This window comes from Cucurbita maxima, unplaced genomic scaffold (assembly GCF_002738345.1).
Source record: "Cucurbita maxima cultivar Rimu unplaced genomic scaffold, Cmax_1.0 Cma_Scf00005, whole genome shotgun sequence".
Taxonomy (NCBI): Eukaryota; Viridiplantae; Streptophyta; class Magnoliopsida; order Cucurbitales; family Cucurbitaceae; genus Cucurbita; species Cucurbita maxima.
The window spans coordinates 5,131,597-5,157,656 of NW_019272021.1; the positions used below are offsets into that span (position 1 = coordinate 5,131,597).

The 26,060-nt window shown below is 37.1% G+C and overlaps 5 protein-coding genes across 5 annotated transcripts; 3 read left to right on the forward strand and 2 right to left on the reverse strand.

The window, feature by feature from the left end:
• The first annotated feature begins 922 nt into the window (after nucleotides 1-922).
• LOC111479175 (pre-mRNA-processing factor 19-like) lies at nucleotides 923-8,531 on the forward strand. The gene is made up of 18 exons (XM_023123705.1): nucleotides 923-1,074; nucleotides 1,169-1,254; nucleotides 2,235-2,306; nucleotides 2,595-2,651; nucleotides 3,418-3,504; nucleotides 3,842-3,986; nucleotides 4,068-4,189; nucleotides 4,344-4,460; nucleotides 5,111-5,206; nucleotides 5,297-5,356; nucleotides 5,815-5,889; nucleotides 6,117-6,221; nucleotides 7,008-7,124; nucleotides 7,207-7,284; nucleotides 7,359-7,455; nucleotides 7,607-7,658; nucleotides 7,789-7,859; nucleotides 8,037-8,531. The coding sequence occupies exons 1-18, from the start codon at nucleotides 1,062-1,064 to the stop codon at nucleotides 8,150-8,152; spliced, it is 1,566 nt and encodes a 521-aa protein (XP_022979473.1). The 5' UTR covers nucleotides 923-1,061; the 3' UTR covers nucleotides 8,153-8,531.
• Nucleotides 8,532-8,577: 46 nt separating this feature from the next.
• LOC111479176 (oxidation resistance protein 1-like) lies at nucleotides 8,578-11,341 on the reverse strand. Its single transcript, XM_023123706.1, has 8 exons — nucleotides 10,984-11,341; nucleotides 10,190-10,644; nucleotides 10,033-10,105; nucleotides 9,833-9,913; nucleotides 9,674-9,737; nucleotides 9,170-9,257; nucleotides 8,986-9,070; nucleotides 8,578-8,851 (listed from the first exon to the last, which is right to left on the reverse strand). The coding sequence occupies exons 1-8, from the start codon at nucleotides 11,089-11,091 to the stop codon at nucleotides 8,813-8,815; spliced, it is 993 nt and encodes a 330-aa protein (XP_022979474.1). The 5' UTR covers nucleotides 11,092-11,341; the 3' UTR covers nucleotides 8,578-8,812.
• Nucleotides 11,342-12,164: 823 nt separating this feature from the next.
• Nucleotides 12,165-14,011, forward strand: LOC111479177 (cysteine-rich repeat secretory protein 3-like). The gene is made up of 3 exons (XM_023123707.1): nucleotides 12,165-13,473; nucleotides 13,575-13,679; nucleotides 13,777-14,011. The coding sequence occupies exons 1-3, from the start codon at nucleotides 12,675-12,677 to the stop codon at nucleotides 13,782-13,784; spliced, it is 912 nt and encodes a 303-aa protein (XP_022979475.1). The 5' UTR covers nucleotides 12,165-12,674; the 3' UTR covers nucleotides 13,785-14,011.
• A 1,366-nt stretch (nucleotides 14,012-15,377) lies between these two features.
• On the forward strand, nucleotides 15,378-22,517 carry LOC111479089 (putative G3BP-like protein). The gene is made up of 13 exons (XM_023123565.1): nucleotides 15,378-15,820; nucleotides 16,939-17,040; nucleotides 17,166-17,438; nucleotides 17,538-17,561; nucleotides 19,624-19,758; nucleotides 19,972-20,278; nucleotides 20,687-20,946; nucleotides 21,037-21,232; nucleotides 21,318-21,439; nucleotides 21,524-21,589; nucleotides 21,711-21,792; nucleotides 22,070-22,165; nucleotides 22,219-22,517. Exons 1-13 carry the CDS (start codon nucleotides 15,410-15,412, stop codon nucleotides 22,368-22,370), a joined length of 2,226 nt encoding a protein of 741 aa, XP_022979333.1. The 5' UTR covers nucleotides 15,378-15,409; the 3' UTR covers nucleotides 22,371-22,517.
• A 52-nt stretch (nucleotides 22,518-22,569) lies between these two features.
• Nucleotides 22,570-25,107, reverse strand: LOC111479088. The gene is made up of 6 exons (XM_023123564.1): nucleotides 24,585-25,107; nucleotides 23,626-23,798; nucleotides 23,410-23,470; nucleotides 23,156-23,326; nucleotides 22,851-23,023; nucleotides 22,570-22,772 (listed from the first exon to the last, which is right to left on the reverse strand). The coding sequence occupies exons 1-6, from the start codon at nucleotides 24,984-24,986 to the stop codon at nucleotides 22,652-22,654; spliced, it is 1,101 nt and encodes a 366-aa protein (XP_022979332.1). The 5' UTR covers nucleotides 24,987-25,107; the 3' UTR covers nucleotides 22,570-22,651.
• Between the last annotated feature and the right edge of the window lie 953 nt (nucleotides 25,108-26,060).

Below are 26,060 nucleotides of genomic sequence, written 5' to 3' on the forward strand. Positions count from 1 at the left end.
TTCAAAGTAACGAAACATATCAATATTTAATATTTTAAATATTCACGAATATTCAATTTAAATAATTTTAATTTTATTTTTTTTTAAACTCGAAACATTCGTTTATTAATTAATTTATATATTATATAGTTTTATTTATTGACTATATTATACGTTCATTTTCAATAATTTAATATGAAAGACGTGTGAAGAGCTGTGACGTTTATTTATTAGAAGAATCGACATCATTAATGAAGTATAAAATACATCATGATTTTATATTGAACTCGATAGATGTAGCTATCTAAAAAAACATAGGTACAGTAGAATAGGGTCAATGTTCATAAATGATAAAGGATGAGTGATGATGACCTTTTGAAGACGATTTCGGACATGACTGATGAAGATAAAGCATAAGCATTAATAGTTCATAAAAGTATCCTACATCGATAGAGACGTGATTGCAAGCTGGAATTAAAGGTGAAAGTAGACTTGACTAAATTCCACGACCTGTCGAAAGGAAACAAAATATAACTATTTGGATTGTGATCGAGATTTTATATATATTTGTACGAGAAGGGTGGCTTCAAAAATAGGTTGAATGCATTTGAAGGAAAGATTATCTCGATTAATCACGCACGTTCTTAGCAACAAGCTTTCTAGAAGAGACGGGCAGAAGTCCCTTTGTCAAAATTTAGTATATCTCTCGAAAAAAAAAAAAAATTAAACTATATTTAATATAAATGTGAACAATTAATTTAGTAATATGAAAACTTAAATATATATTATATAAAAAAATAAATCGATAAAGTCTGAGTAGACTCACTCACCAATTGGGCTGCTTATGGGCTGCGCATAACAGAAGCCCAGTGGGCCAGGCAGAAGGGAGTCCGGCCCATATAAGCCAAGCTTTGAAAATCCCTAGTATCCGCGGACGGGCGCTCTTTTTTCCCCCCGATCTCTCTCTCCCGCTCATCTTCCTCTCGCGCTGCTGGTTGCTGACTGGCTAGCAGTGCTGTCCGCTGTCTGAGAGAATCCTGCTCCGCCACTACTGCACTCATAAGCCCTAGCTCTCCGATAAAATGAACTGCTCCAGTAAGTTCTCCTGTCTCTAATTCCTGGTAATTCCTCCTGCTGTTCTTTCGTTTTGTGTTGATTTCTGTTACTGGTATCTTGTGTTGCTCTACAGTTTCCGGTGAGATTCCGGAAGAGCCAGTTGTCTCCAAGAATTCTGGACTACTCTTCGAGAAGCGTTTAATTGAGAGGCACATTTCTGTATGCTTGCTTTTTTCTTTTCCCTCCCACTTGACTCTTTTCTCCGTGCCTTTTTAGGGTTTTTGCTTCACTCTGCGTAATGGAAATCTGGTTTTCGTTCTTTATTTGGCTCATGGAGTTATATTTTCGGAAATCATGGGGTTCAAGGGTGCTTTATCCATTTTTTTTCTTTACTTTTGAAAAGATTTTGATATTTTAATCGAGGTGTTTTCTCGCAGCTGAGGATTCTGAAACTTAGAGCCATTTCAGTTTGTTTTTCCCAAGTCGGATTTTTTTATCCGCACCTTCAATGATTTTTTTTTTTTAAATTCTTATAATGTCAGTTGACCAAAAATTTATAGTCTCAGAAAGGGAAGCGTACTTCCATATCTTTTTGTATTACGTTTCTTACCTTACTTTTCAAATTTTCTATAAGGAAGTTAAACAGGACTTTTCCAATTTTTCATAGGTTATCGTTTTGTTAGGTACATTTTCAAAATTGAAGCCATGTTTTGAGAACTTAAAAATGTAGTTTTTAAAAACTGGTTAGTTACTGTTTTTAGAATTTGGGTGAAAATTCAAATGTTTACTAAGAGAAAACTAGAAACATTGTGGAAAATGTGAGAAAATAAGTACAATTTCGAAAAACAAAAAATCAAATGATTATCAAACGGAGCCTTAGTTTTCTACATGTAGTAGGGGAAAAAATAGGGGTAGTGATTTTACACGTCGTACTCTAACCATGTAAAATAAATCCTTCTCTGCCTGGTATTATCTTCAGATTTGGTCAAATAATTTTATTTCATACAGTATATATTATTTTTAGTGCTTTTCTTTGCTCCACTCTAATACAACCTTGAGTTTCGTGGGATTTAGTCGAAGGGATTTGATTTAAAATTTGGCAACTTTTTCTTGCTTTTGTTTGTATATGTTTAGAATTATTTTTCAACAAACTAAATATTGCGTTTGATTAGTGTAAATTGTTTGTATTGCATCTCCAGGACTATGGGAAATGCCCTGTTACTGGTGAACCGCTTTCCATCGATGACATGGTTCCAATTAAAACTGGAAAGGTATGGAAATATCTCTGATTCTGTTTAGTTAAATTCTAAATTCTTTGGGCCTTCTTCATTTCTCTGTAAAACTCGCATGTGCAATGTTACATATTAGTATAGATTTGGAGAAAGTGTCTGAATTGGAACGTCAAGTGGCCTGTAATGTACCTAGCTCTATTTCATGAAGTTGAAAAGTGCAGGGGTTAAAGGCTAGAGACATCCTAGTACATTTCCATCTGAATATTTTCTTCTTTTTCTTCTTTTCCCCCTTCTTTAACTTCCTCTTGTTCATTAATTTCTCTGCAGATAGTCAAGCCCAGGCAAGCTGCTAGCATCCCTGGAATGCTTGGAATGTTCCAGAATGTATGGAATTACGCTCTATAATCTATTTTATCGCTGTAGTTGTACTTTTGATCAATAGCTTTGATGCTCTTGTGCTCCTGGAAGATTCAATTTTCTTCATTAATGTGCTTTGTTGGATGTTTTGTTTAGCTTGCATTGTGTTATCATGTATATAGCAGTACATTATTATGTGATTTATTTTTTAGTAAGTTATGCTTTCCCAATTTATTGGGTAAGCATGGAGTTCTATATAATGAGAAGTATATGATTGTTTGTAATGTTTATTTTCAAGTATTTTATCTTTATCAGACTACCATATTCTATCCTTAGTTACCGTGTCCCTTTTTTCGGGTAAGAATCAATTTCAGTATGCAATTGCAAAAAAAAAAAAGAAAAAAAGAAAAAAAAAGGGACTAAGCCCCTACCCAAGGGATTGTTACTAAACCTCTCTAATCACCATCCAAGGGAGTCACTGATACTTAATCACCATCCTTCAAGCTTAAGTGTCAGATCATTGTTGGGTGTTCATGTTGACATTTTGGCCGCTGAGCTATTTACATGTATTGTATGAAGCGTTTAATTTGTATCCTTTTATGAAAACTATGTTGAAATTTAAGCTATCTTATGTTTTAAGGTCGAGGATGTGCTTCATCATTGTTGTTCCTATCAGATATATGGGTCTAACACAAAATGGATTTTACTTATTTCTTTTCTTAAATCATGCTATTTACATATATTGTGTTTTTTTTAATCAAGGCTGAAAAATATGATTTTTCTCTAAGGATAGGAATGGGATGTTTTAGTGCTGTCCAATTTTGCGCTAGAGCAACAGCTGCATACAGCTAGACAGGAGCTTAGTCACGCCTTGTATCAGGTATATCTTTTTTATTTTATTTTTATTAATTCCCAATTTCTAAGGGTGTAAAGCACAATTTTTCAGTTTTTTTTTTAATCTTTGCTCCATGGTCCATCCATGACCATATCATATATTTTTGTTGCACGATTTTGCTAATTGATTTTCAACTTTTTCAGTTTTGAATTTTTGGGGCTATTGTATATCTTTGTACTTTATGGTTGACTTCTGTAATCCATCAATGTTTTGCAAGCCATATATTGAATGTATTTATGTTTTGCTATGTAGTGAAGTCATGGTGAGGTGACGAGTTTCATAAGTTTAACTATTGATTTAATATATATATTTTTTCTTCCAGCATGATGCTGCATGTCGTGTGATTGCAAGACTTAAGAAGGAACGCGATGAGGCTAGGTCATTACTTGCTCAGGCCGAGAGGCAGATGCCGTTGTCATCAACTCCAGTTTCATCTAATGCTGCTGTCAGTGGTAATGGGAAAAGAGGTTTGTCCATTCAATCATCCATCAACATGGATTTTCATCAATATTCTGGCTCTGATTTGAGTTCTTTTTTTATTTTTCCAGTTAATGAGGATGAAGAATTGGGTCCTGATGGCAAGAAGATACGTCAAGGAATATCTGCCACTTTTATCTCTGAGCTCACAGATTGTAATGCTGCTCTATCACAGCAAAGGAAGAAGCGGCAGGTCTTTTGATGATAATAAAAATTATTAAAATATTATTATTTCCTATTAAATAAAAGGGTTGTCGTTGAATGGATGATGTGAATGTTTTATGATATCAGGCACAGGGTTTCCTGATAAATGTGCATTAACTCGTTGATTGATTCTTTTATCTCAGATACCTCCTACGTTGGTTCCTGTTGAGGCTCTAGAAAGTTACACCCAGATTTCTAGCCATCCACTTCATAAAACAAGCAAACCAGGCATTATATCCCTTGACATCCATCATGAGAAGGTATCATTTTAAAGTGCATCAACCTATATTACTCTAATAAATATGCTCGTATGAGTATTATGTGGCCTTCATTAAAACAATTCTTTGAAATCATACTTGCGTGTGTGATTAACCATTTTATTCAATTTGACCAATGGGCTCTTTTCGGAATAATGAATGAGGTGGTTTTGTATTAAACATATGTTTCACGGTTCATTCCTTAAGCCATAAAATGATAGTAGTTCAAATATTTCGTTGGATTCATCCATGTTTTCCCCTTCTTTTTGATGAAAAATCCAACTATTTAATTTTAAGTGGAATAAGTATTGTACTTTTAAGCTTAGGGATCATGTCCAAATGCCTTGGAAATAAATCGAAGCATTGATAAATTATAAGGTGAGTTTATTTCTATTATTCATGTCATTAATCCAACGTTGTATTATGAACTAAAGCATGAACACTAGTAAGCTGTTTTATAGAGTTCTGCATAATACATCAGCCTCGTCTTATAAATCTTCTACAATGCATTGTTTAGCTTGATGTGATATTGACTATATGTCGACATGATGGTGAATTGCAGGTCGACTTTCTTTCTAAATGAATATTTCTGTTGCTAATAATAGTGCACAAATCTACTTCTCAGTCGAGGAATTTTCTTTTCCTGGTTTTAGGATGTCATTGCGACTGGAGGGCTGGACACAAATGCTGTTATTTTTGACAGATCATCTGGGGAGATTTTATCTACACTAAGTGGCCATTCAAAGAAGGTTTCTTTGCTGAATTGTAGCATTCAAGTGCTGGAGCTATGTAATATTAATATTCTCTGCTAATTGGAATGTTGAACATTGTTTGTCTAGGTAACAAGTGCCAAATTTGTGGCCCGAGATGATTTATTCTTGACTGGTTCAGCTGACAAGGTTAGTTTTTCTTGTTATGGTTATGATGAAAATATTTCCTATTTTTGAATGTATGCTTAAAACTTTGTATTTGTAACTTCTGAGGCTTACATGTAACTTCTGAAGATCATATTTCTTCTTTGGCTGGCGTGTAGTCAATGGCTAACCAAATGAAATTAATTACTGAAATAGAAATGAACTGCTCTTGTCCTTTAATTCCCAGAACCGAAGTACTAAGTGCTAGGTTTAATAATTTAAACATATAAATGAACTGCTTCTCCTTTGGTCTATAAATTTTTGGTTCTGAGTTTAGGCTTTAGGTTTCATTTACCTTGGCTTCATGAACGTAACTATTTCAACTAAAGCAGGAATGATCATACCATAACATTTGAATTGTTTTGATATTTTGCCAATCTAACTCAACTATTTTTCTGACTGCATTTGAGAATAGTATTAAACGCCTTGTCCTAATTGTGCAGACTGTTCGTGTGTGGCAACAATCTGATGATGGGAACTACAATTGTAGGCACATTTTAAAGGATCATACAGCTGAGGTAAGCTGATTTAATTCAATGACCATTATTGATTATCATTTCTGGTTATAGCTGAAAGCTAGGTTAAAAAACTCAGCTAAGTTGTATTGTCTCAATTGCTAAGAATCTGATAACAATCTATAGAACCAAAGAATTATATAATAGGAGCAAGTCAGTTCTGATTTTGTGTGACTCAATTTCATGCGTTAACGTACAGTAAAGGAGTGTCAACTTTCAAAATCTTACAGGTCCAAGCAGTTACCGTCCATGCTACCAATAACTTCTTTGTCACTGCCTCCCTTGATAACACATGGTGTTTTTATGAGCTTGCTTCAGGATTATGCCTGACCCAGGTTAGTAAGATGCTTAATTTTTCATTAGTGTATATTTGTTTACTCTGAGATAGACGGCATTCATTGAATGCGTTGTGATATACTTTTAGTTGACTGCATGTTTTATGTTCCACAGTGTTATGTATACACTCCAGGTGCTAGGCAGCCTTTTACGTTTTGTTTTCCAAAGATTGATGACTAAGGGTTGATATATTTCCAAATATATGATACAACTGTCAATTGGTTATGATAGGTCAAGGTTTTTGGATTTGATATCACATGGACAATTTCCTCAATATTGAAGAGTGGTTAGTAGGTCATAGAGTCAAAGTACATTTTCCTCAGACCTGATGCTCCACATTTAACCCTCTCTAAACAGCGATTACTCGAATAAAAATATTGTTATTGAATTGATTGAACTACTGAGGTTGAGAAGTGCTGCGCTGCTGCCCAACACATTGTGAATAAGTTTGTGTTTGCCTTTCACCAACTTAACAAGTTTGAATAGTTGTAGGGTCCGGAAGTAGTCTCATTTCATTGGAAAATGCAAGGAGCCTAATGTCTTGGAAGTATTGAAAAAAATACATGAAATGAACTTTCCCATGTTAAGCACATGCTAGTTTCTTTTAGGATAATTACAAGGTTCCTTTCTGAGATACAGTTATATTTTGCAGTTACGTGATGATGTAAAATTTTGGTGTAGTTAAAAAAAAGGTCGCCCATTTAGATTTTTGTGACCTGTTTGGTAGCTCGGCTGGAATTGGTTATGTTGTCTTATAGAAGTTTTATCAATCTTATCCTCTGCAGGTTACAGAGGCTTCAGAAACGGAGGGCTACACATCTGCAGCCTTTCATCCTGATGGTCTCATCCTTGGAACAGGCACGTCAGAGGCTCTTGTTAAAATTTGGGATGTAAAAAGTCAGGTGTGAGATTCTCTAACCTCGCATGATATATCCCCATATCCCTAAATTTGTTCACTAATTTCTTTAATGCTTTTGCTTACAGAAAAATGTGGCCAGATTTGATGGACACGTTGGGCCAGTAACTGCAATATCTTTTTCTGAAAATGGTTACTTCCTAGCGGTATGTGTTAATTGGATGCAGTTAAAGGTTTAACTTAGACATGATTGAAACTAATATAAATCTAAACTGCACAGACTGCAGCTCATGATGGAGTAAAGCTGTGGGATCTTCGAAAATTGAAGAACTTTCGTACATTTTCACCTTATGATTCAGAAACTCCAACAAACTCTGGTACGTTTTGTTCTGTAGATGCTGGTTGATGTAACATTTTACAACTTTCTATAGTATATGTTCTGTCAGTTCTACAAATAGGAAGATAGTGTTGTACGTTTAGTCATGTCTTGTTTGTGGGAATAACTGACATCTGTTTCTGGTTCTGTAGTGGAATTTGATCATAGTGGATCTTACCTTGCGATTGCTGGCTCAGATTTAAGGTAAGCGTTTGGCCCTTGAAATCATTTCTAACCTTCCGTCTAATAGAAATCAGTACTCAATTTATTCATCACTTATTTTCAGTTCTTAGTAGTTTCTACAAAGTCTAACGAGGGTTGCTTGAACTCGCAGGGTTTACCAAGTTGCTAGTGTGAAATCTGAATGGAATTGTATCAAAACTATTCCAGATTTGTCTGGCACAGGTACCGTATCCTTCTCTCACATGTGCGCACATGTATATATTTTATAAAGATATCACATTCATAAAATGGGTTAGATTCTTTACTAACTACACAGAGAAAGCATTTACGATTCATGCGGATTATTGTGAGTAGTCCAAAATTGCTGTTGATGAGAATTCCGGTTCTACTCGATTTCAGGTAAAGCAACTTGTCTCAAATTTGGTCCAGATGCAAAATACTTGGCAGTTGGGTCCATGGATCGTAATCTTCGAATTTTCGGTGTGCCTGGGGAAGATGGCTCGATGGAAGCATAAGTTACATCCGGATTTGAAAATTCTGAAAAAGATGAACGCTAGCTTCCCATTATATTTGCACGATTACAGGTATGATTCATGGTATTAAAAAACCGGAGTCTGAAGCAGAGGTATCTTTAAAAGGTTCTCCAGCAAAGTTGAGAGTTATACATCCACAGATCAACCAGTTGAGCTAATTATTCTCACCAAATTTTTTGTGTTGTTTGGACTAATCAGGTTTGATTCTGATTTCTATGCAATTAGAGTAAAAAGATTATGTAGCCTGTCTCAACTGCATGTAGCTGTAGAACTGTTAATATACGATGACATTTTTCATTCACCGTTTAGTTGTATTTTGATAGTGGAAAAACTTTAATAGATTCATCTTTCTTATTCACCTTATTATTCTTAATTGATTATGATCATACGATGTTATAAATATGTCCTTAGAATAATGAATCCCTTACAATCCTACACTGAAATTGTATGTAGGAACTGCCACAGAGTAAGACATTAATTTTCCAGAACCAATGTGCTTCTTACAAAGTAAAAAACTACAGACATTTGAAATTGAAAAATGGGAAAAAAAATATTGGAGAAGGAAAGATACTGTTTATAGCCAATAACTCAAACATTACACACAAACTGCAAACCATTCCATCCCATCCCATCCCATCCTTGTCATGAAAGATATTGCGAAGCATGAGCAAAACCCCATAGCTGCATTAACCCAAATTACACAAACATAAGCAAAAGATGGAATGCAGGCATAGACACATTATCACCAAAAAACAACTTACGAAACGGGTTTACATCGTAAATGCAAGGTTATTCTTTCCAGGATTGGAATTTACCTCAACATTCTTCAACTCAAACTCCTGGCTGTGCGCTAAGCACGAGTTACCAAACGTCTCACATGGTCCACTGGTTCCATTCAACCTTTTTTTTTTAAAAAAAAAAAACAGAAGATTTGGCCATTGATGTAAGTAGTACATTGCAGTTGACAAAGGAGTAGTAGATTAGGAAAGAAATACTAACAGATCTTCTTCGAGACGTAATGCGAAGTTACTGCCACCACCAAGTGCTAGTAAGTCATCCATACACATGTAGAAATAGCGGTTCGCTCCTATTCATATTTCCAAATCAGGCAAGAAAAAATTGAGAGGAAAGGAGTTCCTTCATTCCTTCACTCTTTTCTATAAATGCAAGAGATTGCTTCGTTTCCCAGATCAGTTACATGGGAGTTAATCTTGTTGGTGTTCCATCCAAATATACAACTTCTTTGGGCATATATAATACAAGTCACAGGTAACCTTCGCATCAGTTTCATTAGAAGGATATGCCTACGCTATCACTATTCTTTCGTTCTTGCAAAATTAGTAGTGATTAATACGAAACTTCGACTTCCGAAAATGATCAAATTCACTAGAAACTATATGGGCTTAACACACTGACAGTCAAGCATATTGGTGGCGAAGGATACACAACCAAAGAGTATAAAAATAAAAGAGATTGCAACTAAGAAGGAAAAGAACAACTTGCCAGTTGGTCTGAAGAGCTGTGGTTCACCATACATGGTGGTAAAGACAAAAGTTTGATTTGTTCCCTAACACAATACAGTCATGTTTTAAACATCAAAACAAAAGAAAATGAGGCACAGAGTGGAAATTAGCATCCTCAGAGGGCGAGAATTCAACTAACTTGATATTTTCTCTTAGCAGTAGGCTTCAATGGAGATTCTAGAAGACCACCAAACACGGCACCTTGTTGATCGCCAACAACCTACAGAGCGAGCACAGGGAACACAACTCCATTATAGAACAAACATGAAGTTCTACATTGGTCTAGCTTTTCAATAAGATTAAAATCTGGGACATGGAGGAGTCATATAATCAACATACCAGCAAACAAGGACCAGAAAGTTCACTACTCTTGCGGATGAGAGTTCGGAGAGATATGCCATGTCTCAATGTACTGCCCTTCATTAGAAAGAAACTCAAGTTAAGGTCATAATGCATCCCTACCATCTCCTATAGAGCAACATTTCCAATAAGTTACCTATATAGCAAGATCCATTGGCGCCCTTTCACAATGTTAGGAAGACATTGTACTAGGAAATCATAGGTGTCAATGGACATTAGAACAGAATCAACCGAAGAATTTTGCACAGACTTCTCTGGACTAGGTCGGGGAGCTACGTCTTCAAATACTTCAGAACTATTAGTACTCCTTCCGGAGAAAGAGTCGTCAAAATCTTCCTCATCATCTCGACTGCATTCCTTATTTTCTACCTCAAAAATTGAGGTTCCCCTAGTTCCATAAGCTGTGCTATACTCGTTGTCCAAAGGTTCTAGAGGATCAAAATTGACAGGATCATATGGCACAGGGCGAGGCTGTTGTGGCCTGTAATGGTTCTGGGGTTGGCCTGATTTGGGTCCTTCAAAGCCTGCGAATGGGATAATATAGGAAAAGTAGGAAGACAAAGCCTTTCCTCCTTTAGAGAATGACCTGACCTACACATCGCAACAAACAGCTTTGTAAAACCAACTTAGAATACAAAGAAAGGAGAATGGAATCCAACCCCACATTGCCATACAACTAAGTTAAATCGAATGCCAAAAGTTTCCCATAGACCCCAAAATTCCAACCCTTGACATGTCAATCTCAATCAGTACCAACGCAAGAACAAAACAGAAGTATCAAAACAAAATTGGGCAAAACACATTGGCATCCAAATCTGGAAAAGCCCCATCAACATTAAGATATACAAACAGATCGGCAATGGCGGCAAGTTCATGAAGCTAAAAGTACATCAGCGAAGTAGATTAAAACAGAGGAAATGAGAATATTACGGGAGAAGGATCGTCGTCAAGTGAAGTTAAGGAATGAGAAGCGGAATCTGGGGAATCGGCTAAAAGACGGGAAAGGCTCTCCGTAACTTTCTCTTTGAAGGCGAACATGGGTGAGAGTGATGAAAGAAGAGAGAAAGAAAGAGAGAGATTAGTGTTCCGTCGAGGGATCTGCTACCTTTAGCTTCAATTTTCGAATCCACTTTGGGAACTGAGATCGGAAGAGAAGAAGCAGAGCTGTCGGCGGAGAGAAATTGGAAAGAACGGCGGTAGAGTGAGAAATCAGAAGGTAAATATAAAAAAAAAAATTAAATAAAAGAAGAAAAAGAAACTGAGTGTGAACAGAAAAGCGATTTTTTCCTTTTTTTTTTTAAACAGAAAAAGAAAAAGGAAAAAAAAAAAAAAACTAAGTTAGCTAAAATTTAGAAGCAGTCTAATTCAACCATAATTATGTATTTTTTTTAAAGGTAAAGTCTCCTGAGAGATTTATTGTAGGGGCTATTTTTTTCTTTTACAATAAGAGAGCGGGACGATTATCCTTACCTAAGGACTCCTTCAATATCAATGTACTCCGATGAACCCTCTATTTGAGAGATCCCTCATATTTAGGATTCCCGTAAAGATTTTAACACATAGAGGACTCCTTTCCTTGCGAGTTGTAAGACACCTAAGGTGGCCGATCTTTCTTTTTCGGGCTTGTGTAGATTTAACCATGGAAGTCCAGAAATGCTAGCGAGGTAGGATTTTGGTTACAAGAAACAAACGTTCCAAGAGACTATTCGAAACCAAGAAAACCATCAAACAAATCAATCTAGGTATCTAGTGTTTCTCTGCAAACCTCACAACTTGTTGATGTTGAATTCTTTGGTGGGTTGGCTTAAAAGAAGCCACCATGTCCCCCTTGTGAAAGGATTCATGCTGCCTCGAGAATTGACAAACAGTAAAAATCACAAAAATTGATATGTATTTTTTTAAGTCAAGCAGTAAAAATTATACCGAACCTTCTCTTAGTTAGTCACCGTAACTAATTTCTTCCTTCAATAAAGCTTTTAATGATTTCAGGAGTGAAAGTATGATGTTTCTTCGAAGTTCAAATTCTTTTGCATAAAAAAGTTACAAAATTTGAGAGATACACCTATTTCTCGTTAGACCCATGCCTAATTTATTAGGCTTTTATTAGGCTTCTTTCTAAGAGTTCTAATATTTAAGACTCTCTTTTCTTGAGATTCAAAACTTATTGTTACACACTTCATCAAAGCAGATTCCTTCTATGTTCAAATAGCCTCTTTCTGGCCCATCTCCTCTAAGCATTCAATGTTATAAAGTTAGTTAGTTTCAATAATTTGTTATTATTTGTTCATACATAGCAACAAAATTTGAAGTGGAATTTTAGTAAAAAGAAAAAAGAAATCACTATTTGAATAAAATATCAGTATTTTTCAGTGCCAAATGTGAATTGTGCTCTTTTTTGGAGTGAAGAAAAAGATGCGTTCTCTGCACATCTAGAGAGGCAAATTCAGCCAAAACAGGAAGAGGGAAAAACAAGAGACCTTCCGCCATTTTTGAGGTATAATCCAAGCTTGAAGACGATTTCCCAGCCCCGATTCTCTCTTTAGAACAATACCCATTTGGCCATTTCCTCCATTTCCCTCGAATTCCAAAGGGTTTTTACAGTTCCATGATTTGATTCTTCAATGGCGATGAAAATGGGGTTTTCTTCCTTCAGCCCTTTTTCTGTTCTTGTTCTTCTTCTCTCTATGGTGTTCTTCTTCATTTTTACACTAATCCCACCTGCACAATCTGCCTCTGATTACACTTCTTTGGTCTACAAGGGTTGTGCTAAGCAAGCTCTCTCAGATCCAAATGGGGTTTACACCCAAGCGCTTGCAGCCCTTTTTGGCTCCTTGGTTTCACAATCCACCAAAGCCAGATTCTACAAAACCAGCTCTGGAAGTGGCCAAGCCACCATCAATGGCCTCTTCCAATGCAGAGGCGACCTCACCAATGGCGACTGCTACAATTGTGTGAGCAAAATCCCACAAATCGTTGAGTCTCTCTGTGGCAAAACCATAGCCGCCAGAGTTCAACTCTATGGCTGTTATTTGCTTTATGAGGTTTCTGGGTTTTCCCAAATTTCAGGGCTCGAAATGCTGTTCAAAACTTGTGGGTCTACCAATGTTGCTGGAAGTGGGTTTGAAGAGCGGCGGGACACCGCCCTCTCTGTTTTGGAGAATGGTGTGGTGAGTGGCCATGGATTCTACACTACAAATTACCAATCTGTTTATGTTTTGGGTCAATGTGAAGGCGATTTGGGGGATTCAGACTGTGGTGAATGTGTTAAAAATGCTGTCCAAAGAGCTCAAGTTGAATGTGGGAGCTCAATTTCAGGCCAGCTTTATCTCCATAGATGCTTTATAAGTTACAGTTACTACCCAAATGGTGTACCCACAAGATCATCACCATTATCTTCATCTTCTTCTTCCTCCTCATCAGGTAAAGCACCAAAGCCTTGTAGATTCCATTTTTTACAGTAAGAACACACAAATAAAAGCTGAAATTCTGAGTTTATCTAATATTTGAAAGTGAAACAACAGGAAATATAGGGAGAACAGTGGCTATCATTCTTGGATCAACAGCAGGAGTGGCATTTGTGATCATTTGCTTGCTTTTTGCAAGAGGATTAATGAAGAAACATGATGGTAAGTAGAGAACAAACACTTTTCAGATTGTTCTTTTAAAATTTCCTGTTTGAATTGGTCTGAGTTTTGAGATTTGGGATGATCTTTTTGTGTGCAGATTATTGAAAGAAGCAGAGGAGGATTGGATCTTCAAAGATGCAAAAACTATTCTTTTTTCTTATGAACAGAATGTCTTTTTCTGAAAAGGAGATGTCATTTTTTTTATGGTCAATAGGGTTTTTATTTATATTGAGAAGGGAATGAAGGAAGGAATGAATGAATGATGTATCAAATTGAAATAATTTTTACACAAGTGAAGAACAAGAATGTTGGTAATCCATTCATAACTTATCTGTTTTCTCACTACTTTTTTATGCTTTTTGCAAAGTTGCACCATCTCGGTCTCCCCGACGTATGGATTCGAACACTTTTTTAGTTGGATTTGACGACGACACTAATAAATTGAACAATCCAATCGTTTCCATTTCTCGACTGTGCTCGAGGAGTAAGACACGAAGTATCATTCCAAAAATCGATGGAGCATAGTTATTTTTTGATAGTGCAAATAGAATTGAAATGTTTTAGTTTGTATCTTCGTATCTGATAACAGGACACTTCTCGGGATATCATCTTCACTCATCATTGGAGAGGAGAGTTTTGACAGCGAGGGAGGCAGGGCTATAGAGGACTCATTCCGTAAATGGCTTCTCTGTAAAATTGAGAAAGACGCTAACAAGCAAGAAAAAGGCCCTTCCTATATCGAGAGATAGGCTAAGACTTCGGTTTTGAATAATTAAAATTAAAGTGGTAAGTGTTGAAATGAAGTGGAAGGACATATCATGTGGCGTTTGGGGGATGACAGATTGGCAATACAATGGGTATCCCTTTCTTTAGGCCTTTTCTCCAACTTAGACTTCCCATCATTCCTTCATCAATGCTCCAACCTATTATTGCATGACAGCAATGCACTACCCATTAAAAAATATATATCATATTCAATTCTTCTCCTTTTCCTCACCCGTGACGATTTCAAAGGCTTGATAAAGCTTTGGCATGACGTGCGCGTGAAAAAGTTAGCAAGGGTCGAACTAAACTATATCGTCACACTTATACTTAAGACGACTTATCGAGCTAATACGAGAGTATAGTTTACTGATTACAAGACGTGTGTCTTTTCTTACAAATAGAATGCTGAAGCTTGAATCCTCCTCTATACAGTGTCGAGAAGCATTGTTTCATGAAAATTTAATTCTATTTGATTCATCGGATTAGAGTCTAAGTTATTAAGAGGAAGTGCCCCTAAATTGCTTGGGTAACATAAATTTTATTATTCAACTCTCGGGATATTTTCTTATAATTTAGCCAATTGAAAGTCTTTTTTTAATAACTAAGAATATTCAAACAAATAAAATAATGCGTATGTAAATGGTATATAAATATGTATGTGTGTTCAATATTACAAATTTCTTATTTTCTCTAGTTTTAAAAAATAATGTGAAATAAATATAAATTACAAAATTTAATATTTTTGAACTTAATATTTATTAAGCTAAACATTATTTTATTTACAATAAAAGAATGGTAATAAAAATTGATTAAACATTATCTCTCACCATTGGCCACCAAGCTGCCACGTCTGCATGAACTACTCCGTGGCACTCCACATCAATTTACTTGAGTCGGTGAAAAAAGTTTCATTTTTCAACTCTCCACCGCTGCTACCCATCTCCTCCCTATCCAATTCCATTACCATGCCCGCCGCCGCTACCGGAGTATCCTTCTTCACTACTCCCATACGGGGTTCACGGTCCAAGCACTGGCTCTCCGATTCTCCCCTTGCAACCCCATCTACCCAAGTGTTGCCCATATTGTCCCGCCCTCTGGCCGTTAAATCGGCTCCGCTTAGAGCTTTCTCAGAGAGGTGGCGGCCGGCTACGGTCATCTCGGCCGCCTCTGTGCAAGGAGAGGCGGCTTTGACGGTGGGGTTTGAAGAGGGTGTGGAGGAGGAGACGGCAGAGAAGGGAGGAGGGGAGGCGGTGGATGGTGGTTCTCCAGTGGAGTCTGGGAGTACTAAGCTGTATTTTGGGAATTTGCCTTATAGTGTTGATAGTCCCCAGCTTGCCGCTATCGTTCAGGATTATGGGGTCGCCGAGCTTATTGAGGTACATTGCCTGCAAAGTTCACTGATTAGTTTCTACATGGAATTCTCATACATGATTTCACTTCCATTAATGGCATGACATGAAAGCTTGGCTTTGGAATTCAAGCTCATGACTATAAATCTAAACCACAAATCTAGATATTTTTGAAGTAATTACCTCAAATCATATGGTAGAATGAAAATTGAGATGCCTATAATTAGTTCAAACATTCACAGAACATCCACTAGCCTGTTTAGGGGCATGTAGGTTCGGTTTTTGGTGGCATCAACACGTTGATCCAATGAGCTATTCTTTGTTCTACCAAACTGAAAAAACACCATGAGACATTCAACAAGTGGGTTTATGGGAAGTGTCCATTATAGAAGAGCATGATCATGTTACTACGGTGCTACCGTGCCAAGATGATATCCAATATATTATACATTTGAAGAACGTGCTCTCTGTTTGTACAAATTTGTGGGGATGTTTTCATAAATAGCTGCTGACCTTCCTTTACCTTCATTAATTAACCGCCACCAGAGTTAATCTAGTGATCACTAAGAACAAGTGAGAAGGCAAAAGACTTTGAAGGAACGGATTCAAATCATGGTGGTCATCCATCTAAGATTAGTCTCCTACAAGCTTTTTGAACAGGCAAATGCAGTAATATTGTTCCATGAGATTAGTTGTATCATGCCTAAGTTGGTTTTGACATTAGTAGATATTAAAACGAAAACCCACGAACCTTAATTAAAAGTCATAACACGGGGTATCTACTTTCATCCTCGCAACGAAGGCTTGATTTTGAAGGAACCCTGTAGCTCCCTATCCCTCAGAAATTTATTGTTTTCACCATGGCTCGATCCACCTCTTAATACAAAAAATGAAGAAAAAAGACATCCTTGTAAAAGGAAGATCTGCAGTTCTTTTATATATTAATGACACTATATTGAACTCATAGAGACTCCTGTGGCGCTTTAAGAAAATATCCATTGTAGCAATTTCATGTGTCTAATCCTTAAGACAGACTTCTCTACTGTTTTCATTCAATCTTTACTTTGAATTACTTCTCCAAGAGCATATTTCGATATTAAATCTCATGTTTTGTAAGAGTCTCTAATCAATTCAAGTGGTATAAGGTTCTTTATGACAGGGATACTGGAAAAAGTAGAGGATTCGCATTTGTAACCATGAACAGTATTGAAGATTGCAATAAAGTCATTGAAAATCTGAATGGAGCTGTGAGAATCTCTCCCTCACACACTTTCGTTCTCTCCTTTATGTGGCTATATCTATCCTTAGATAGTTTCAAGTTCAGGAACTATTGGATTCTGATGCTAACTATGAGTATCACTTGTATAATCAGACTTATATGGGCAGAATTTTGAGGGTTAATTTCTCAGACAAACCTAAGCCCAAGGAACATTTGTTTCCAGAAACTGAGTATAAACTCTTTGTTCGAAACTTAGCTTGGTCGGTAACATCAGAAAGTTTGACACAAGCATTTCAAGAATATGGAAATGTGGTAGGTGCAAGGGTCATCTATAATGGGGAGACCGGAAGGTCACGTGGTTATGGCTTTGTTTCTTACTCAACAAAATCAGAGATGGAAACAGCTCTTGTCGCTCTTAATGATGCGGTAAGAGTCTGCCTTGGTTCTCCTGTATCTTTTCGTTCACATTGTTGTTATATCATACAATATCATATAGTTCAATTGTCTGTTTTTTGGACTTCATAGGTATTTGAAGGCAGGGTATTAAGTGTAAGCTTGGCTGAAGGATCACAAGCACAAGGGCAAATGTTGAACTGATTTATTGCATGTCAGCATACAATGACTGGACAAACCTGGAGTGACGGAATCTTGTCTCTTCTTTCTTTTTGTATGTACCCCATCTCTTCATTCTTGTGGTAGATAGATATCATATCGGTCCTGATTCAAACAAATGGTCACAACACTGAAATTCATAAATGGTTGTATCATGACTGGAAAGGAAAGAGGAAAGAATTTCTACCTTTCTCTTGCAGCTCGAGTGACCGAAATTTCTTTCTCGTTTGTTCATTTTGTTCATATAGTCATAACTCAGTCCTATACCTTACAAGAGATTAGTCATATGATTGAATTGCAACAACTTGGTCGATTGATCCATTCGATGAATGTTGACCATGTAGGAAGATTTCACAATATTTTCATGATCAATATGATCGCAATGTATATTGTGGAGATTACTTCAAGCATTACTAGATATTCATGTGCTACATAATCAAAGATGATAGTAAATAACACTGTCACCTTTGTGTTTTAGGAACAAATTTTTGTGCTGTCATCCTATTGGGGGCGTCGGATGATACTTACATCAAGGAAAATGTTTAGTGTAGTTTCTCATTCGAGGTATTTGAATGGTGTAGACGAGGGTACTACTGAGACAATTTCTTATTTCTTAGCACGAAACATTCAGCTGTAATGAACGTAATCAAGAGGATATTTGATGGAGTCTTGAGACGAGTTTGTTGTTTATACAAATAGCAATCTGATTAAACAGCAAGAGCTGCTACCCTATATTTGAAACCGATCACAAAGCAAAAAAACTAGCCCACACACTCCAAATAGAAAAACAAATCTTTGCGGACTTTCTACAAACACTTGTGTGCACCCCACCAAACAAACCCAATCTATAAGGGACTTCTCACCTCAAAAGGGAGAAAATGAAAAGTCTGGTTTGCAGGGCAGGAGGAGGCCCTGATGAGCGTAAGAATTAGTAACATAAGCACTAGATTGCGCTGCCCCATGTCTTCCAAGGCTCGAGAATCGGTATAAGGCACAAAAGCGCGGTGCAAATTGTGTCGGCAGACAAGGTTAGCAACGTGCCGTTCTCTTTATGGGCAAAATTATTATCCATTTATGTGCTTTTGAGGCTGAGCGACGCTGCTTAAACCCACCGAAATGGCGGCTGCTGCAATTTAGAGTGTGTTGGCTCATGTTAATTTTTTTTTATAATATTTGACATTTTTAAAAAAAAATTATCCATTTATTAGATATATAATTAAAAATAATATAATTTTCAACAATTTCAAATAAATATAATTTCGGTAGTTTGTTTTGTATATGTAGTTTCATTAAAATGTTGTTTTATTAAAATGACGTCATATGTTGACTTTGGAAAGAGAGAAAAGGTCAAAGAAATAGACATTTTGGCAAAATAAATAATAATAATAATGATAATTAATAGTTTTTTTTTTCCTTTTTATTATTATTAGTATTATTTTTGGAAAAGTCTTTGCTATTTGATTTAATTACGTAATTGATTAGAAAATAAATGCAGACAGAATGGAAAGAAATATGGATCCAATTTCATCAGCGGCTGGCAGGAAAAGGCAAACACCTTCAAACCCAAATCAGAAAAAAACCCAAAAATCAGTGGCGGAGAAGAAGATTATTCCCTTCGTAACTTTATCCCTAGTTCTTTCTCTCTCTCTCTCCCCCGCTTTATCTCTTAAACCCTTTTGCTCTTTCTCTCTCTACAACCTCCCTGAGTATCTTACGGCTCTCTCTCTAAATTTTAGTATAGGCTATTGGGTTCATAGATGAGAATGAATCTGAAATGGGTTTTGTTTTAATTTTTCGTTGGAGCATTGTAGATCTAAGATTTTGATTGTGGGACCTGTTCTTCTTTGTTCTCGATCTTTAGGGTTTAAGGGTTTCGATAATGGGGACGCCCTTTCACATTCCGGTCACTGCTGCTCAGGTTTTTCTTCATTTTCTTCTTGTTTGGGCATTTGGGTCTTGTTTCCTTGCAGAAATTTGATGTGGGATTTTGTTGCTTTAGGTGGGAACCTACTTTGTTGGGCAGTACTATCAGGTTCTTCAGCAGCAACCCGACTTTGTTCATCAGTTCTATTCTGATGCCAGTACTATGCTTCGTATTGATGGCAATTTCAGAGAGACCGCCACTGCAATGCTCGTATTTTTCTCTTTGTTCTTCTCCTTTTTCATGCTACAATCTTTTACGAACGTTACTGTTGAATTTTGGTGGCTTATGGCTGTTGTTTTTGCATCGATATTCTGTTGAATTGTGTTTGACAATGCTTCATTTGGTAGATTTGATGGCACATTTCTTCTTGTTCTGCTATCTTCTTATGATTCATTTAGTTCATCTTTGCTGTTTGAACTGCAGCAAATACACGCTCTTGTAATGTCACTTAGTTATACCGGGATTGAGATCAAGACAGCACATTCACTAGAATCATGGAATGGTGGTGTTCTTGTGATGGTTTCTGGTTCTGTTCAAATGAAGAATTTCAATCGAGTGAGAAAATTTGTGCAAACTTTTTTTCTTGCACCCCAGGAGAAAGGCTATTTTGTTTTGAATGATATCTTTCACTTTGTTGATGAGGAGCCAGTGCACCATTATCCAGCAGTCTTATTAAGTCAGACCAATCTGGATCCCACCTTAAATGTTCCTGCCGCAGTTCCAGAGACAGGTTTGATGTATTGAATTATAGGACACAATCTTTGAGTAATTTTCATTGAAACATTGCTGTTGTTAATACTGTTGAAGTGTCTTATTTTTATAAAATTTGATCTTTTGGATTACCTTTTGATTTTTTGTTCTGGCTTGGAGTTTCCCATGGAGTTGATTTTATCTCGACTCTTATTTGTGTGAGATCCTGCATCGGTTGGGGAGGAGAACAAAACATTCTTTATAAGGGTGTTGAAATCTCTCCCTAGCAAACGTGTTTAGCCCAAAGAGAACAATATTTGCTATCAGTGGGCTTGGGCCTTTACGATTTGTAAATCTGATGTTTTATATTTTTATTATTCTAGAAGTTTCGTGTCGATCACTCTACTCTGCCCTGCAATACTTTGCTGAATGAAGTTATCTCTTGTAGTGCCCAATTACTCACTCAATGGACCAGTCCAGGTGCGGGAGTTTACAGCCCCTGTTGTCAAAGAAAATGGTCACATGGATAGCCATAAGTTTGTAGAGCAGCAACTGCAGCAAGTTCCCGAGCCGAAAAACATTATTGAGGAAAATACAACAGAAGTAAATTCTATGCATCAGAACACCTCAACTGTTTTGCAAGATCATTTGCCTGTTTCTGTTGAAGAACATGCTGAGGAGCCCCAAAAGCACACATATGCTTCAATTGTATGATTTGACATTAGTAATCAATTCACCATAAGTAATTTTATACAGTATTCACATAACGGAACTGACTGTTTTATTCTAATTTCTTAGCTAAGAGTTTCTAAAGGACAAGACGCCCCCGCTCCCACCATTGCACCTCCGTATCCTGTTAGTAAGGGCACACAACCTGCTTCGGAGCAAAACTACACTCCACCTCCCACCAGTCAGCAACTGAGTTCAGCTCCCCAAAATAATTCTGAAAGGGAACAGACAGGAGGAGGGGAGTTCCCTTCTACTGATGATGAAGGTTAGCCATGTTGAGCCAATCATGATTTGTATCTTTAGCTATTTATAAACGAAGTATAACCTTCGTTAATGTTCGATGCGTGAAGGTGAAATAAAGTCTGTTTATGTAAGAAACCTGCCATCTACTGTGTCTGCTTCAGAAGTTGAGGAGGAATTCAAGCATTTTGGCAAACTCAGTTCTGATGGTGTGGTTATTAGGAGTCGCAAGGTCTGCAATGTTCTTATCATTTCAGTATATTTCTTGATGCTTGTCTTAACTTATTTGATTGTTTAACTATCTTTCGACTTTCAGGATGTTGGTTACTGCTATGCCTTCGTCGAATTTGAAGACATGACTGGGGTCCAAAATGCAATCAAGGTGCTATGTTGACCAAATTTATAATCCCATGGAACGATGAATGTATTCTGTTTGAGAGATCACACCTTCACATTAATAGGGATTCGGATTAATAGTTCTTTTTTTTTTTTTGCCTTTCCAGGCGGGTACGGCCCAGGTTGCTGGGCGTCAAGTATACATCGAGGAGCGGAGAGCGAACAGCAACATCCCATACCGAGGAGGAAGTAAGCATCCTTGCACATTGTGTTCTTCAGAATTTTGATGTTGATAGACTTATCTTCCAATTCAAAGTACATGCATCCACTGATATTCTGATATGATAAACCATGTGAACGGCTTTGCTGAAATCATGTGAAACTAATTTGATTAGCAAAGCTGGCCTTTTGTCTGTCTGGTGGTAGCATAGATTCTTGATTTAAGCAAGAACGACATGATCTTTTTCGAGTTTTAGTTCTGAATTCCATTTTGTAAACTGTCTCCCAAATGTTGAACTGTGATCAGGAAGGGGTAGAGGAAGAGGGAGCTACCACACCGAGTCTTCTAGAGGGCATTATAGCTCTCGGAGTTACAGTATGGGAGTTCGAGATGGAAGCGAGCGTGAGTACATCAGACCAAGGGGCAATGGCTTTTATCGACCGACTACTCGACAGCAGAAAGAGAACCTAAGCCATCAAGTATCAAGAAACGGAGAAAGTCCATCGGAGTCATCATAGCTCGTTTAGCAAAGCAAAAGTTTTGGTTCTCTAGCATTATCATCATCATCATCTCAGCAGAGGCACACTCACCTTACTTTGAAGAATAATTTGAGTCAGTTTAAAGCTATTTGTCTGTGGGAATATGGATTTCATTATTTTTTTCATTGAGTTTCTTGATTCAACAACATTTCATGAAACTCTCTGTTTTTCACCTGTGGTCTGCTTAATTAATATTCATTATTTTAGAGATATAATCAAAATTTGCCTCGTTCACCAACAAAGACTGCTGAGTTTCAGATCTTATGATATTCAACCAAGAACAATATTATTTCGCTTCAAGTGCATCACTTAATACATTATATCATTGAGTATGCCATGTTCTTAACATTCAAGCATTTCCCACAGAAACTGTCGCTGTGTTTGAAGACCACTGAGAGTCATTTTGGCCATCTTCCTCTTGGTATTCATCCGTCTCCCAAAGGAAGCTTGCATATGCTCCAAGAACATAGCTGAAAATGAAACGCAATGAACTGTTAATGCAAGCAAAAGACACCCAAAGCTAAGAATGATCTGCAGTTTGATGGTACCTGTTTGTAGGAGAGGCTTCTACTGCTCTCTCGAAGTTATGTGACGCTTTGTCGTACTCGTGATGAAGCTCCCACACCAATTTTGCGTATTGTGCTAACACTTCCCCGTCGCTTGGGTCGGCTTGGATGGCACGGTGGTAGTATTCCTCTGCTCCTTGGAGATCTGCTTTGGACTGTAGGCATCAACAAACACGGATCAACATCTCCAAACAATGCTAGTCTCTACGATAAACGAGTCTATCGGTGTTTAGATGAATCAAACGACTAGTGCTCAAACTGCCACAGAGGTAATCAAATAGTCTCACCTGTTGCAAGAACCGAGCATAGTTTTTCAAAAGCAATGGATCAGTGGGGTTCTCCTTCAGCGTCTTCTCATAAGACTCCTGCATATCACTCCCACCATTGTCAGCTACTGGTTCAGTTCTTTCTTTGGGCGGTGAACTACCAACTGGGTTCCCGTCTTCTTCCCCCGGTATCTGCAATAATCACGACATGAGGCCGGTTATACATCTTAGCTCTGAAAATACTATTGAGACTATGCAGGGAAGCATGACAGCACCATAGTTTCATCCTCGTCGTCCAGTTCCCACAGGAATTTAGCTCGTGCTGCAAGAATATCACTGCAATGGAAACATTCAGTTCATCTGATGGAAACACTAGAGTTGTCAAGATCCATATTAGAAGTGCAAACTTCATTTAGATTATCTAATGAAGAACATCTGCAGATATTTAGTTATTGAGGTAACTATTTCACTATGCTGCCAATGAATTCAACCTGTTATCTGGAGCAACAACAGCTGCACGTTCAAAGTAACTTGAGGCTTTAGCTTGATCATGATGAACTTCCCAAACCAACTGAGCATACAGCATCAGAACTTCAGCATCTTCAGGGTATGTTACTGTAGCTTGATAGCACTGTTCCTCAGCTTCATCAAGTTTTCCCTCCGACTTTATCACAATATAACAAACACATACACATGGTGTTAACTAAGAGTTTTAAGATTAAGTCTCAGTAGATTTTTCGTAGGTATAGAAAGATTGATAGAACAACGGCTGAAAAAAACCAAAAGGCCCACCGACCGACAAAACATGCTAACCGCCTAAGTCCACTTCTAACAAATATTGTATGCTTTGACTTGTTACCTATCATCATTAGGCTCATGGTTTTTAAAACACGTCCATTAGGGAGAGGTTTCCACACTCTTATAAAGGGTGCTTTGTTCCCCTCTCATGGGATCTCACAATCCACCCTCCTTGAAGTCCAGCGTCCTCGCTGGCACACCGCCCGTTGTCTAGCTCTGACACCATTTCTCGATCTGTGTAGAGCCAATCATCGAACGGTGCAAGGCATTAGTCGAAGTAGGGTTAGACTCTCTACATAGTAGGGACGGTCTTTGACTATTACACAGAACAGATCCAGCCTCACTGCTTCACCTCATAACTTAAGAATTGATCAAATCAGCTGAAGAGAGATTCTGAAAGAACGAGGAGTTTAAAAACCCCAGGAACATGTTTTTTGCAGGACGGCCGGAAATTCGATGCATGAAACGCATAATTGATTGGTGAACGAGGAGTTTAAAAACCCCAGGAACATGTTTTTTGCAGAACGGCCGGAAATTCGATGCATGAAACGCATAATTGATTGGTGAAAATATCCAATTCATGAAGATTGAGCAGTACATCACAATGAAACACAGATGAATTAAAATTTCAGAGGCGAGTAGAAGAACGTACCCATAAGGACTGCACATATTTCCTCAGAAGCAGCGAAGGATGGATTGCGGGCGGTTCATCCACCATCTTCTCGTCAAAAAAATCCACAGAATCATACGCACCGCCGAGACCAGAAGCATCCAATCCAAGTCCTGCCGCTAGATACATCGGAGGACTGGCCGGTGTGAGGTCAAACTCGCCGCCGTCAAAACCCCCAATCGAGTTCATGCCATCATCATCTTCCATTTCTTCTTCTTGAATCAACCCCATAGCCCCTTTCGAAAAACAGAAATCATTACCACTACCCAGAGCTTCTTTGTTCACTTCAATCGTGATGCCCTTCTCAAATTCTTCTAATCCCATAACTTGTTCTTGATTTTCATCATCAGTGTAGATGGAAAACGAAGCCGTGGAGTGCAACATCGAAGAGATTGATCTTCGTTTCCGCGTTGCTGCCGCACCACACACAGCTCAAATCCCAAGGAGCTTGGGAATTTATGGAGTTCCTCGATTGAGGAATTAAAATAATCTTTTGTTTAGATTGAAGTAATACCCCACTTTGAAGGAGATTTAACGTATTTTTCTAGCAAGTTAGGCTTTGCATCATAATGGCAAGGAAATTGGTAAGAAATAGCAAGATGCATGTGACTACATGTTTCAAACACTTTATGGATCAAACACTTCATGGATCAAAAGGGAAAACCTAAGCTATCTACAAAGGTACACGGGTTAACTCATCTTGGACCTCTTTATTCACAAATCACATAGCATTAATAACTAAAATTTTATGAAATTCAAATCACATAACATTTGTGATAAACACAAATGATTTGAATTTTCATAATAATTCTAAAAGTAACTTCTAATTTTTTTAGTTTTCTACAAATTTAATTCGACCCAAACGCGAAAAAATAATAAAATAAAATAGACAAAGAAGTTACGTAATCGAAGCTCTCAGAAAATGAAATTGAAATTTCAAATAAAGTCACATTTGTTTTGTTTTTATTCTAAGGCCGATATTTCGGGTCTCAGTTTTGGGCCCAATGAGAGGTATCTTAAAAGCCCTCAAGCCCAATGGACCCAAATAAGGTCCACATCCGGTTATTCACTTTTTTTTTTCTTTTAATTATTTAAAACCATTCCTTTATCTTCAATATTTTTAATATTCATAATAATTTAAAAAATATAATAAGAGTCGAATTGAATTTGTTAGATGAAAAATCGCTAATTTAAAAAATGATCATGAGTTTATAATAATAAAAAAAAATACTATATTTATTGATATGAGGTATTTTGGAAAAACACAAAGTAAAGCTACGAGAATTTATGCTAAAAGTTAAACAATATCATACTATAATCCCGATTAATTAGTAATATTACTACAAAAAAAAAAAAACAATATATATATATATATATATATATATATATATATATATATAGTGTTGAAGGTCCACAATCCCACTAAGCAAGCATATCTTAGAGGTCTCTCAAGTGTAT

What these genes read in the sequence shown, in the direction of transcription:
- LOC111479089 (XM_023123565.1), top strand. Translation starts at nt 15,410, where the DNA reads ATGCCCGCCGCCGCTACCGGAGTATCCTTCTTCACTACTCCCATACGG. An exon ending in TTGAAGGCAGGGTATTAAGT is followed by an intron (nt 17,562 to 19,623) that starts GTAAGCTTGGCT and finishes TTGTTGCTTTAG; the next exon opens with GTGGGAACCTACTTTGTTGG. An exon ending in AGTTCGAGATGGAAGCGAGC is followed by an intron (nt 22,166 to 22,218) that starts GTGAGTACATCA and finishes ACTACTCGACAG; the next exon opens with CAGAAAGAGAACCTAAGCCA.
- LOC111479176 (XM_023123706.1), bottom strand. Translation starts at nt 11,091, where the DNA reads ATGTTCGCCTTCAAAGAGAAAGTTACGGAGAGCCTTTCCCGTCTTTTA. An exon ending in TTTCTGGTCCTTGTTTGCTG is followed by an intron (nt 9,914 to 10,032) that starts GTATGTTGATTA and finishes CTCGCTCTGTAG; the next exon opens with GTTGTTGGCGATCAACAAGG. An exon ending in ACAGCTCTTCAGACCAACTG is followed by an intron (nt 9,258 to 9,673) that starts GCAAGTTGTTCT and finishes AAATATGAATAG; the next exon opens with GAGCGAACCGCTATTTCTAC.
- LOC111479088 (XM_023123564.1), bottom strand. Translation starts at nt 24,986, where the DNA reads ATGTTGCACTCCACGGCTTCGTTTTCCATCTACACTGATGATGAAAAT. An exon ending in AATATGTGCAGTCCTTATGG is followed by an intron (nt 23,799 to 24,584) that starts GTACGTTCTTCT and finishes ATTGTGATAAAG; the next exon opens with TCGGAGGGAAAACTTGATGA. An exon ending in ATGCTCGGTTCTTGCAACAG is followed by an intron (nt 23,024 to 23,155) that starts GTGAGACTATTT and finishes TGATGCCTACAG; the next exon opens with TCCAAAGCAGATCTCCAAGG.
- LOC111479177 (XM_023123707.1), top strand. Translation starts at nt 12,675, where the DNA reads ATGGCGATGAAAATGGGGTTTTCTTCCTTCAGCCCTTTTTCTGTTCTT. An exon ending in TTCTTCTTCCTCCTCATCAG is followed by an intron (nt 13,474 to 13,574) that starts GTAAAGCACCAA and finishes GTGAAACAACAG; the next exon opens with GAAATATAGGGAGAACAGTG.
- LOC111479175 (XM_023123705.1), top strand. An exon ending in CAGTGGTAATGGGAAAAGAG is followed by an intron (nt 3,987 to 4,067) that starts GTTTGTCCATTC and finishes TTATTTTTCCAG; the next exon opens with TTAATGAGGATGAAGAATTG. An exon ending in AGAAACTCCAACAAACTCTG is followed by an intron (nt 7,456 to 7,606) that starts GTACGTTTTGTT and finishes CTGGTTCTGTAG; the next exon opens with TGGAATTTGATCATAGTGGA.